The 13955-nt window shown below is 43.8% G+C and overlaps 1 protein-coding gene across 1 annotated transcript in view; it reads left to right on the plus strand.

Annotated features, from left to right (window-relative positions):
* CCDC186 (coiled-coil domain containing 186) overlaps nucleotides 1-13955 on the plus strand; it is a 127695-nt gene that overhangs the window by 77693 nt on the left and 36047 nt on the right. The window contains exons 11-13 of the mRNA XM_073595853.1: nucleotides 2208-2463; nucleotides 4815-5004; nucleotides 9992-10072. Coding sequence (XP_073451954.1) covers nucleotides 2208-2463; nucleotides 4815-5004; nucleotides 9992-10072 — 527 coding nt within the window. The remainder of the gene's footprint in view (nucleotides 1-2207; nucleotides 2464-4814; nucleotides 5005-9991; nucleotides 10073-13955) is intronic.

Raw genomic sequence — 13955 nt, forward strand, 5'->3', positions numbered from 1 at the left:
CTCTTTTTATCACTCGGCCCCACCCCCGGTGCGCTGCGTCATTGGATGTGATTGACAGCAGCGCAAGCCAATGGCTGCGCTGCTTTCAATCCATCCACTCTAGTCAATCAACGGCCAGGCTGAGCAGCGAAGAGGACATGGGGGGCGAGCGCAGCAGGTGAAGGGGCTCAGGTAAGTAAAACGGGGGGGCTGGGGGGCCGGTATTGTCGAATGTTTTTTCACCTTAATGCATAGGATGCATTAAGGTGAAAAATCGCGAACCTTTACAACCCCTTTAAACCCAATCTCAAAAAACTCCTGTTGGTTTTAACATGTTTAAGCTGGCCATAGATATTTCCGCAGGGACCGGCCAAGATTCGAACCATGTGTGGGGAGGCTGAATGTACCCAATCAACTTGGGAAACAACCAACCTGTTGGATTTTATATGCAGTTATTGCTAGTGGCAATGTTTGCACGAGACTAAGTACCGTAGATTGGTGCCATTCCACGAGCATGCACAATTTAAAAGAATAACAGGTTGGTTATCTATTTACTCGGTGTAACATCATCTTTTATATTTTACCAAAAAATAGGGATATAATATATATATTTTTTTTTAATTCATTAAAGTATATATTTTTTTTTTTATTGCATTTGAAAAACTGCTGCGCAAATACTGCATGCCATAAAATATTGCAACACCACCATTTTTTTTTTCTCTAGGGCCTCTGTTAAAAATATATTTATGTTTGGGGGTTCTACGTAATTCTCTAGCAAAAAAAAACAAAACAGATTTTTACTTGTACGCAAAGTATCAGAATAGGCTTGGTCCTAAAGAAAAAAAAAGATTCAGTGCTATACTTAAAGGAGAAGTCCAGCCTGAGCTTTTTAGGCTGGGCTTCTCCTATGGGGTCACAGGAGTGCAATTCGTTTTGCACTCCTGTGACCCGTTTTCAGCGGAGAACGGTCTGAAGTCTGCTGTCTGCCAACGTCACTGCCATCAGTCGAAGCAGCATGTCATCCCGACTTCCCAAGTCTGGATCCGCCAGCTGTCTTCATTGATGGCAGTCTCAGCGAGCCGCTGAGACGGCCGCTCCCTGCCCCTCCACAGCTCAGCGCTCCATTGAGCGTGCAGGATCAGAGCAGGAGAGATGCTGACTGACAGGCAGCATCTCTCTGCTCGGGGAGGAGTGAGAACCGAGCCATCAGCGGTGTTCGGTGGCTCGGTTCTCAGTGCAGAGACGCCGGGGGACAGCTGCAGCATCGGTCTGATGGTCCATTCACCGAGGTAAGTATGCATCTCTTTTAAATTTAATGCAATTGTGTGTGTATGTGTGTGTGTGTTTAGATATATATATATATATTCACATATATATATATATATATATATATATATATATATAGACTGGTTCACTTAATGACACCATTTTCAGACTTGATAAGGTATCAGAACAAAAAAAATGCACATTCACACAAACTTGTATTTTTTTTTTCTTTGCATCAATACATAGTCAGGTTGAAAAAAGACACAAGTCCATCTAGTTCAACCAAAAAAAAAAAAATACAATCCCATAAACACAATCCTTCACACACAGCTGATCCAAAGTTTCATTTCAACTCCAAAACATTCATAAAGTCAAGCCAGAGCACATAGCTTTCCTCCAGGTAAGAGCCCTTTCACACTGGGCCGCCCATAGCGTCGGCGTTATTAGCGACGCATTTCGGCCGCTAGCGGGGCGTTTTTACCCCCCGCTAGCGGCCGAGAAAGGGTTAAAACCGCCCGCAATAGCGGCGTTTTGCTGGCGGTATCCCAGCGCTACCCAATTGATTTCAATGGGGAGCAGCAGTGGAGGAGCGGTAAACACACCGCTCCTTCACCGCTCCAAAGAAGCTGCTGGCAGGACTTTTTTTCCCGTCCTGCCAGCGCAGTGCTCCGGTGTGAAAGCCCTCGGGCTTTCACACTGGAGACAATGCTGCAGCTGTTTGAGGGCGGATTGCAGGCGCTATTTTTAACGCTATAGGGCATGCAAAACGCCCTCGGTGTGAAAGGGGTCTTAGGGGGAGTAGATTAGTATTGTTACTAATTGTTACCAGAGTGGGATACTCTGGTATAGTAATTGTTACATTGTCTTTGTTCTGACAATCTGCAATCTATAGGTAATATATGGTTATATCGATCTCTATCTGTCCTTTCCTTACCCCTCTGTTCTCCTCTCGCCCTCTGCAGGGATATACAAGAGATTCAGAGTTTACGGGAGGAAATGAACAGTCTAAACTCGCTCATCTCCGACCTTCAGCGGGATATAGAGGGTAGTAGGATGCGGGAGTCTGAGCTGCTGGGGTTTACAGAGAAGCTGACCAGCAAGAACGCTCAGATCCAGTCCGAGAACAACTCCTTACAGTCTCAGCTGGATAAGCTGACCTATAGTGAGAGTGAGCTCCGCAGCCAACTAGAACAGTTCCAGCACTCCAACACTGAACTGGTAAGAAATGTTATGTTTACATGAAATGTCACTCCATAGCCCCACTACAATTGTGTAAACCTGAAAACTAAGTATTAACTTTAAAGCTGAACTCCAGCCTCTGCTTCAGTCTTGTACCATTGTATGGGCGCTTCTTCTTATTTTAGGGCACATGGTAAACTTTAGCATCCTCTACCCTCTTCCTCCCCAGCTCGACTGTCCCTGGCACATCCTTTTCAATGTAATAGATTTGTTTTTCCAATTATTGAATCTTGGTATTCTAGTGGGCACTCTATAGGGCGGTCTGTATGCAACACCTATTTCTCCAGACTGACACCACCCATCAAGGATATTGATATTTGCACAACTCCTCCTGAGTGCCAGCCCACAGCTTGCATCAGGGCTGAGGGCTCTTGAGAGGATGTACAGCACCCATTTCATAGAAAAGCAAAGATACCCTCCTGATAAAATCACTGGGTCTAAAATAAGGCATGTAATGAAAACAGTGCAATAAAGGGTAAATGGTGCATAAGGGCTAAGTCACCATCAGGTAGATATACAGTGGGGAAAAAAAGTATTTAGTCAGCCACCAATTGTGCAAGTTCTCCCACTTAAAAAGATGAGAGAGGACTGTAATTGTCATCATAGATATACCTCAACTATGAGAGACAAAATGTGGAAACAAATCCAGACAATCACATTGTCTGATTTTTGAAAGAATTTATTTGCAAATTATGGTGGAAAATAAGTATTTTGTCACCTACAAACAAGCAAGATTTCTGGCTCTCACAGACCTGTATCTTCTTCTTTAAGAGGCTCCTCTGTCCTCCACTCATTACCTGTATTAATGGCACCTGTTTGAACTTGTTATCAGTATAAAAGAGACCTGTCCACAACCTCAAACAGTCACACTCCAAACTCCACTATGGTGAAGACCAAAGAGCTGTCGAAGGACACCAGAAACAAAATTGTAGACCTGCACCAGGCTGGGAAGACTGAATCTGCAATAGCCATGCAGCTTGGTGTGAAGAAATCAACTGTTGGAGCAATAATTAGAAAATGGAAGACATACAAGACCACTGATAATCTCCCTCGATCTGGGGCTCCACGCAAGATCTCACCCCGTGGGGTCAAAATGATCACAGGAACTGTGAGCAAAAATCCCAGAACCACACGGGGGGGGGGGGGACCTAGTGAATGACCTGCAGCGAGCTGGGACCAACATAACAAAGGCTACCATCAGTAATGCACTACGCCTCCAGGTATTCAGATCCTGCAGTGCCAGACGTGTCCCCCTGCTTAAGCCAGTACATGTCCGGGTCCCGTCTGAGGTTTGCTAGAGAGCATTTGGATGATCCAGAAGAGGATTGGGAGAATGTCATATGGTCAGATGAAACCAAAGTAGAACTGTTTGGTAGAAACTCAGCTCGTCGTGTTTGGAGGAGAGAGAATGCTGAGTTGCAACCAAAGAACACCATACCTACTGTGAAGCATGGGGGTGGCAACATCATGCTTTGGGGCTGTTTCTCTGCAAAGGGAACAGGGCGACTGATCCGTGTACATGACAGAATGAATGGGGCCATGTATCGTGAGATTTTGAGTGCAAACCTCCTCCCATCAGCAAGGGCCTTGAAGATGAAACGTGGGTGGGTCTTTCAGCATGACAATGATCCCAAACACACCGCCCCGGGCAACGAAGGAGTGGCTTCGTAAGAAGCATTTCAAGGTCCTGGAGTGGCCTAGCCAGTCACCAGATCTCAACCCCATAGAAAACCTTTGGAGGGAGTTGAAAGTCCGTGTTGCCCAGCGACTGCCCCAAAACATCACTGCTCTAGAGGAGATCTGCATGGAGGAATGGGCCAACATACCAGCAACAGTGTGTGACAACCTTGTGAAGACTTACAGAAAACGTTTGACCTCTGTCATTGTCAACAAAGGATATATAACAAAGTATTGAGATAAACTTATGATATTGACCAAATACTTATTTTCCAGCATAATTTGCAAATTCTTTCAAAAATCAGACAATGTGATTGTCTGAATTTGTTTCCACATTTTGTCTCTCATAGTTGAGTTATACCTATGATGACAATTACAGGCCTCTCTTATCTTTTTAAGTCGGAGAACTTGCACAATTGGTGGCTGACTAAATATGTTTTTTGCCCCACTGTACATTAGGTCCAAACAAAAAGTCACTTCAATATATGATCAGGAATGTTCACAGCACTTGTGGCAGCTGGATCCAAGAGGAGGTGGGGGGAGGAGAAACCAATGAAGGCAAAATATAAGCAGATTAAACGACCACTTTAAACGACAATAGTATGTTGCAGCTTGTTATGTGTCTTGTGATGTTCTGTGTGTCTGTGTGACAGGAAGAGAGACTGAAAGCAGAGAGGACCTTAAGAGAGCAGGAGGTGACCGCCCTCCAGACAGACTTGAAGTCTCAGCGGTCTCTGGTGGCTTCACTGAACACACGAATAGAAGAGCTGAACAATGAACTTGCCGCACAGAGGAGGAAACACGCCGTCAATCTGAAGGATCTGACCAAACAGCTCCAGCAAGGTGACGACATGACCGGCCACGCTGCCCGCAGGCATGGCCACTATTAGGCTAACTCTGAAACTGGAAGTCTTTTGCAGTGGCAGAAATGGAGAGATGTCTGTCAAATCCAAATATCTTACATACGGTTATGTGAACAAGTAAGTGCACCCCAGTGGAAATTGTTCACCTTTTCAACCTTAGACCTCGATTCATACAGTGCCTACAGATACATTTGATATAAAGGAACAAATAATGCATGACATTGACACAGTATATTTATTTTCATGATCTAAATTAAAAAAAAAAAAAAGACTATAAGCGCAAGATTACAGCCTGTCTGTGAACATGTAGGCATAGACTGAGTTGTTCAGTCACAGTAATACAAGGAATTATCGAGAATTGGCACAGGTAGGGATACAGCTACAGCATAATCAAACATGTAAATGTGCTGTGGATTATACTAAAAAATCCATAAATCCAAAATATAATCCATGGAAGCATCTCAATGAGACTGGAGTGATCTCTGCAATATATAAAGGAAACAGCAGAGAGCACCAACTAAGTGCAGTATATAGGAGAAGACTTTAATAAAGATAACAAATGGCAACTCACAAGGTGCATAAGGATAAGAGCATGTCTTCCACCCAGTGCAGTTAGCTCTTGAGCCTCAGTGAGTCTGCAGAAGCCATGAAGCAGATGCCGCTGTGAGGAGTTGGGTAGGACACCCGAAATTAAACCAGAAATCCTGAAGCGTGCCTGTTCCTTTTTCTCAAGCCTAAGGGCATGCTAATGGGCAGTTGGGCACACATATTATTATTATTATACAGGATTTATATAGTGCCAACAGTTTACGCAGCGCTTTACAACATTAGGGAGGACAGTACCAGTACAATACAATTCAATACAGGAGGAATCAGAGGGCCCTGCTCGTTAGAGCTTACAATCTAGGAGGGCGGGTCAAGTTATACAAAAGGGTAATAGCTGTGGGGGGTGAGCTAATGGAGAAAATAGTGCAGTTGTTAGATGCAGGCAGGATAGGCATCTCTGAAGAGGAAAGTTTTCAGGCATTGCCTAAATGTGGATAAATTTGGAGACAGTCTGACAGATTGGGGTAGGGAATTCCAGAGGATGGACAAGGCTCGGGAGAAGTCTTGGAGGCGGATATGGGAGAAGGTGATGAGGGAGCTAGAGAGCAGGAGGTCCTGGGAGGAATGGAGAGGGTGATTAGGTTGGTATTTTGAGACTAGGTTAGTTATGTAGCTGGAGGCAGAGTTGAGGCTGGCTTTGTAACTTATTGTTAGTATTTTGAATTTAATTTGTTGGGCGAGTGGCAGCCAATGGAGGGATTGGCAGAGAGGGGTAGCAGACACTGAGCGATTTGTAAGGTGGATGAGTCTGGCAGCAGCATTCATGATGGACTGAAGGGGGGATAGTCTATTTAAAGGTAAGCCAATGAGGAGGGAGTTGCAGTAGTCGAGGCGAGAGATGACCAGAGAGTGAATCAGGAGCTTTGTGGTTTCGTTGGTTAGAAAGGGACGTCGTTTAGAGATGTTGCGGAGGTTGAGGCGGCAAGCTTTGGAAAGTGATTGGATGTGGGGCCGAAAGGAGAGTTCAGAATCCAGGATAACACCTAGTAACCTGACATGTGGGGACGGGTGGATGGTTGTGCCATTGCTCTTGACAGACAAGTCAGGGGAAGAGGCATGTGAGGGAGGAAATATTATAAGCTCGGCTTTGGACAAGTTGAGTTTGAGGAAGTGGTGTGACATCCATACAGATATGTCGGTTAGTAAGTTAGTGATGCGTGAGGAGACTGATGGAGTGAGTTGAGGGGTGGAGAGATAGATTTGTGCGTCGTCAGCATAGAAATTATATTGAAAGCCGTGAGAGGCTATCAGCTGACCCAGGGAAGAGGTGTAGGTTGAAAATAAAAGAGGTCCAAGAACAGTACCTTGGGGGACCCCGACAGAGAAGGGAAGAGGAGTGGAGGAAGTAGAATTGTAAGTGACACTGAAGGTGCGTTGGGATAGGTAGGATGAGAGCCACTGAAGAGCACAGTCACACATATGTATGTATCTGTTTTATACAGTACATGTATGCCCATGAGCAGGTACGCTCTGAAACATGTAACCATGCTCCCCACATTGCAGCCCTCTTAGGTGTGATGACACTTCCAGTCTTGTGCTGTCCAGGGTGGCTCGTTTCTGGTCTCCTGACAGTGGCATCTGCTTCCTGGGTTCTGAAGACGCACTTAGGCTCAACAACTAACTGGACTTGCTGGGTGACATGCTCTTGTCATTATGCACCTTGTGAGTTGCCATTTGTAATTTTTGATAGTCTTTTCCTATATACTGCACTTAGTTGTCTCCCTATGCTGTTTCCTCGGTCACAGTAATAGTAGATGTATTTGCTGAAAAATGAAGACCGTATTTTAGTAGAAGAACTTTACAACAACTGTAATGATGGTGGAAATGTTTGAGGTTGCTTTGCTACTTCAGGGCCTTGGTAGCTCAAGTCAACTCTCAATTCTGCATCATGTTGAAGTGTGCTTGAGAAGAATGTGAGGCCATCTGTCCAAAAGTTAAAGTTGAACTGAAAATTAGTCTTTCAACACAGTATTGATCCAAAGCACACAAGAAAATCCACCAGGGAATGGCTCAGAAAGAAGACCTAGAGGGTTATGGACTGCCCAAGTCAATGCCTTGATTTGATACCCATTGAGATTTTGCAGGGTGAAACATGCAGTTTATAAATGAACTACAAACATATTGCAACCAAAATGATTTTGCATAGAGAAGTGATCAAACATTTCACAGAACTAATATCAGAGACTGGTGGGCAGTTATACAAAATGGTAACTTCCGCTACAGGGGTCACTACCAGCTTCTGATACCTAGGTCATACTTTATCTGTAAGCACTGTTTGAATAAAGCTCTAATGTTTGCCTCTTCAAATCTGTTGAGAAAGCCCAAAAAAGTTTTATGGGGTGTACTTAATTTTTTACATGACGCTATATAGAACACATGATGTTCTGTGTGACCAGATTCTTAACCCTCTGCACACTGCTATACATATTTTTAGCAAAATTTTGCATGAAAACAGGGATTATTGGTTTGCTTATAATGCAAAACGTGCAAACTGGTCAAATGCATCAAAGTGACTTTTCTCTGGTCAATTTCAGCTTAAAGTGATATGAAAGCTTTATTTTTTTACATTCAAATGACATGTCATACTTATCTGCTCTATGCAGTGTTTTTGCGCAGAGCAGCACCGATCCTCTTCTCAGGTCCCCCGCCTGCGCTCCTGGCCCCTCCCTCCTGCCCCCAGAGCAAGCGTCTTGCTATGGGGGCACACAGGCAGGCTCGCTACCGAGCACTCCTCTGCATGTCTATTCACACACACAGCTGCATCTCAGCCCTGCCCCTCTCTCTCCTCATTGGCTCCCTGGCTGTGATTGACAGAAGCAGGAGCCAATGGCTTCTGCTGCTGTCTCAGCCAATGAGGAGGGAGAGTCCCCGGAGAGCCGAGGAATGATCATAAAAAACCTTGAGCCTTTACAACCACTTTAACTGTGTAAAATGCCAAGAAGGTGGTTGTAGCATACCTTGATGGACATATAGTGCCAATATGAGGGAGACTGACAGTTGGGGAGCTAAAGACTTAGGTCTCATAACTGACCAGCACCATGTTGTAAAAATAGAAAGATGTCTGTGCTTATGTAGATGTGGGAGTGAGATATACTATATATACCTATAAAACTGTATATACAGTATGGGCAACACAGTGGCTAAGTGGTTAACAGTTCTACCTGGCAGCACTGGTGTCGTCGGTTCAAATCCCAACCACGATACTCGCTGCCTGGAGTTTGCATGTTCTCCCTGTGCCTACGTGGGTTTCTTCCCACACTCCAAAGACATGCTGGTAGGTTAATTGGTTCCTGTCTAATTGTCCCTAGTATGTGAATGTATGAATGTGAGTTTGAGGACCTTAGATTGTAAGCTCCTTGAGGGCAGGGACTAATGAGAAGCTACTATATGTATTTGAAGTGCTGCGTACATTGACGGCGCTATTTAAATATCTATAATAATGTTAATAATATATACCCACATCTCTATCATATAAGGTGCTAAAGGGGTATGATCACGTATTAACATTGAACACACTGATATACACCCTTACAAATTTCTACCAAACTTTTTCATAATGGGGATCTCTGTTCTTCATGAGTATGAATGCAAGACAAACCAGTCAGCATTTCTCCTTATTCCTAACCAGAACTGATATAGTGTTAGAAATACAAAAGAACAGAGCCAGCAACTCCAAACGTCCTTGTTGCTTCTTTATTGGTGCATAAAAAAAGTGAGCAAAAACATACAGGGGTTCACGCGTTCCGGCTTACAAGCCTTGATAGGTGTGCCCAAAAACTTCTGACTGCCCCAGGGCACCCTCAAATCACATCACGCACATCGCTTTACTCAGATTAAAGGGTTGAGGTGGTAAATGAAGAATAAGGTAGTGAATGCTGCTGCTTAAAAACTAAATAAATGTCTTTTTAACTACTGTGGAGAGAGCCCACTCTAAAGGTTTGATGACGTGTGGCTGGGGAGCAGTAAAAACAGAGTTATTTCTGTGTGGCAGTTCAGCATTTTGAGGGTTAAAGCAGGTGGTGAGGAAATGATCTATGGCCTCCTCACTGCCTGTCAGGCACCCTCTGAAGAGTAAACCACTACAGATTGCTTTTCAGACGGATGGCAGTGAACAATCCCTAAGAAGCCAAAACTCTGATATCTGTTCCTCTCATCTTATCACCCGGTGATCGGGGTGGAGATGACCTTTAGGAGGGACAAACCAGTGTGCCAGGATAGCTCTGATAGCCCTCACTCAGGTATCCTTTCTAGTGAATAAACTGATCAAAATTGTACATGCATGTCCCTGTTCTTGTACTATGGTTTAAGAAGGAAAGTTTAAGGATATTTACGGAGTTCCTGATTTCCTTTTATTAATGCAGCGAGGAAGAGGATGGAGCAAATGGAGAATGGCAACTACGAGAAGGAAGTCAGCAGTATGGGCAGCAGGTCCAGCTCTTCAGGTAAGGGAGCCGCTCTCAGATTAAATGTGATTCCCTGACTCAGGGCTCCTCCTTCTGGTCACAGCAGGACTGGCAGCACTTCACTTTTTACTGTACAATCACGTTATCGTATTTTCCTTAGTAAGTTATCATATAGAATTTATGTAGTGCCAATAGTTTGCACAGCAATGATGTTCAGCACTGCTGCAAGAATAAATGACGTTGAAGCTCCATGAAGGAGCTGCTATCAACCAAGTGCTTTTGATCCTTCCCCGTGAGGCGGTGCTGCCTGTAGTTGGGAGTATCACAGGGCACAGAAAGCCAAAGACTTTGGCTTTTTTTGCTTTTTATATACAGATCTGTAGCAGGTGGAATGCGGTGGCAGTCCTGCCGAGACTAGGTAAGCCTACATATTGTTGCTACTACAAGGCAAGAAGTGAGTCCTTGGCAGGATCAACAGCTATTTCTACCAAATGCAAACCACATTAAAACCGAAAAGCAAAACCCTTTAACCTTTTATTTCGAAGGCTGTAACGTGGTTTTTTTTTTTTTTATCTTGAATTTGCAGTTACTTTTAGGGCTGAACGCCAATCAGGGTTTTTATTACATCTTTAAAGCAATCCCTGTCTGTAACCAAATCTCCATACATCTTTTTTGAAAAACTGCTGCAGTGCCCAAATAAACCAGTTTTTAAAAGATGACATCTACAGGTCTTTAATAACTTATCATCCGAACTCAATGATCCCCACCATCCTCTTCCCTTCACCTTTGATTCCTGTCTTGTAACCCCCTGCCCATATAATCTTTGCAAAGCACTGCTGACATTTTTATGGCAAAGGTACCTGCGATGGCTGGATCTGTTTGGCAATGCTTCTTGGTCTGTCCTGCCCATCTACTTCCTTACCTGTTGATGGACAGCATATGCAATTATCAGTGGTCCCAGTAGGTAAATGACCGTGCTTTCTGGCTAGGTGAGCAGTTACTTGAGAGCAAGGAACTGCCCAATCCCTGCCCATGCTTTTGACTACATTTTCTAACGAATCAGTCGTGGCTGGATCTGAGGTGGAAAAGGACGCATGACACTTTAAACATCCCACCTTCAAGCTGCTAGAGATTTAAAACACCTCCTTCCCAAAACATAAATCACATGCCTTCATGGTGCTCAGACTCAAATTGTGCACTCACTAGACCTCTATGACCCTGGGGGTGGGTCCATAATAGCTTAGATTTACACTGTCCTTCCAGGCATCCTTCCAGTCTTCCAAGTCTCCTCCATTTCAGCTTCTTGGATGATTTAGAAGGCTGCCTCTGATTGACATTCTATCAATAAACACAAAGCTTCCTCTGATTGGCTAAGTTAGAGATTGTGATGTCATCAGCCCATCCCTCCGACTCAGCCAATCGGAGGAAGCTTTGTATTCATTGATAGGATAGAAAGCTACCTATGTATGGCTGAGTGCCACACATCTTGACGCTATTTTGTTGCTGATGGGAGGAACACAGTGCTGTTTACTGTATGTAGCTGAGGCTACATACAGTTTATAGGTTGTGCACACGTTAGTGAAGGATAAGTTCACCTTTACAAAAAAATAATAAATGCACTTTTTTTTGCAGGGAAAAATTATGCATGTATTCATTTACTTTATTTATTTTTTAGGATCCTGTGAAGTATTGCACCACAATCATCATTAAGTACTACAAGCCATCAGCCGCAAAGGCTGACTGTACTTGCAGTTCATTGATTCACAGGGCTGTGAATGAATGACATGGTCGTGTGGGTGGAGTTGTGACAGCGGCTGCAGGGAGAAGATCCTCAGCCCGCTGCCACAAGGAGGGCGGAGAGGGGGGCAGATGCTGAACATGTTACACCCTGAATATGGGTGTAACATGTTCAGAAAGGCAAACTTATCCTTTGAAGCAGGGGTCTCAAAGCTTTCTAAACAAAGAGCCATTTTACTATCCTTTAGACTTTAGGAGGGCCGGACTGTGGACATCGGGAGTAGAAAAGGTCCTGGCATCAGTGGGGAAAGAATAATGCCCTATTGTTTGTTTTAGTGAGCATAATTGCACTCCATTATTGGTGTAAATGGGGGGGAATTGTGCCCCATCGATGATGCCATTGGGCCCAGTTGTTGGTCTCAGTGGGAGGAATTGCACCCGATAGTTGGTGTCATTTGGAGGAAATGTGCCCCCTTCATTGGTATCAGTGGGAGGAATTTTGCCCCATTGTTCGTATCTATAAATTAAATTGTGCCTCAAGGACTGATGTCCTCTGCTTGGGGGACCCTTCTCCCTATTCTGCGCTACTTTTCCCTCTTCCTATTCTGTGATCTCCTCTCACTTACCTCTTCACCATCTGACCCTCCCCCCCCCCCCCCTCTTTTTTGTTCTTGTAAGTTTGGTTTAAGTTTAATTTATCCCCAATTTTGTGGACTGCTACACACCCCAGCTCCTGAGAAATACAGCTCAGACATCATGTGCTGACCCCCAGCTTTGACCGGAGGGTTATTTTTGTTCGACTGCATGGTATTGTTACAACTATATTTTTTTTCTTATTTTTATTTTACAAAGAGTTTTATTTTTCAATCCAGCAGATCAGCTCCACAATTAGATGGTTACATTGCGTATAGGATACATGAACAAAAAGCAAAAAAAAAGAACAAAATATTGAGGGATGCTAGCTTTTTTCTTAAATATCAATACCAAATATTGTACCAATATTGCCGGATAAAAGCAAGCAAAGGGCCACCGTTTGGAGACCCCTGCTTTAAAGTGAAAGTAAACATGGAATAAGCTTTTAGAGAAACCTTGTCACCAGACCTGTGTAATTTAACAAATTGTGGTAATAGGTCTGCACTTGTAGTTACTACAGTTCACCAGGGATAGACTTACAGAACACCTCTACCTGTATGGCATCCCAACACTGCTCCTCAATAGATGTAGTACAGTAAGTTAGCCATGTCATCCAAGGACAGGAAGTGTGTTACAAGCAGGATCAGCAGGTGAAAATAAAGTCTTCTAGTCGGTCTGATGATGTCATAACCGCTTCCTCTTCTTACTTGGTGGCGGTGGTGGGCAGGCATTCTTCAAGGGCTGAGCGGTGCTCCCGTCCTGATCAGAGCTGGACCGAGGAGGACGTTGGGGACAGCATTGGAGCATCCACAGGATAGATAAGTTTTGGAAATTTTTTTTTTTTGTAATAGAGGAGTTCCACGTTAATACATTTTCCAGGCTAAATACACAAGCGCCTCAATGTCCGTTTTTGTCTCTCCCTGCCGTGATGAAGGGTTAAGCGTCTTTTCCAGGAAAGCCTTTGCTGTTGTGTTGCTGATGGAGTCTTCCCTATCCCCTTACTCTTATTTCTGATACATAAATCACACATTGTACCTGCCAGCTGGTTGGACCCATTACAGCTGCATTGTGCAGTTATACATCTGTAATTGGAGTGATTTCGGTAATGATACTTAAAGATAATTATTCCCCCGCTGACACGATTGTTTAGCTGCTGGAATAACAATACGCTGAGTGTTACACTCAAACCATCGGAGCACATTAACTCCATAGTATAATGTTGTTTAATGCTGTATTCTGCTGGATTAACCACCAGTGTTCACTTTCCTCCTACACAGCACAAAAGTCTTTTATGATTACATTTGTTGTATTCTCTCATCATGACATGGCAAACAATGAATGGCTGCTTTTACAGGGACAGTTTATGAAAAGGAGAAAATTTATCAATTTCAGTTTTGTGCGTAAAATCACTTCAGCTTTATAGTAATTTATTTTCATCTCCCTGTGTGTTCTGCTTCCTGTGGGAAATCTTGTACTTTAGGAGAAGAGAAGTAAAGCTGGCCCTAGATAAGTAAAAAACGAAAAAAAAAAAAAAAAAATGAAATGGTCTTTC

This window comes from Aquarana catesbeiana, linkage group LG08 (assembly GCF_042186555.1).
Source record: "Aquarana catesbeiana isolate 2022-GZ linkage group LG08, ASM4218655v1, whole genome shotgun sequence".
In the NCBI taxonomy this organism is placed as follows: Eukaryota; Metazoa; Chordata; class Amphibia; order Anura; family Ranidae; genus Aquarana; species Aquarana catesbeiana.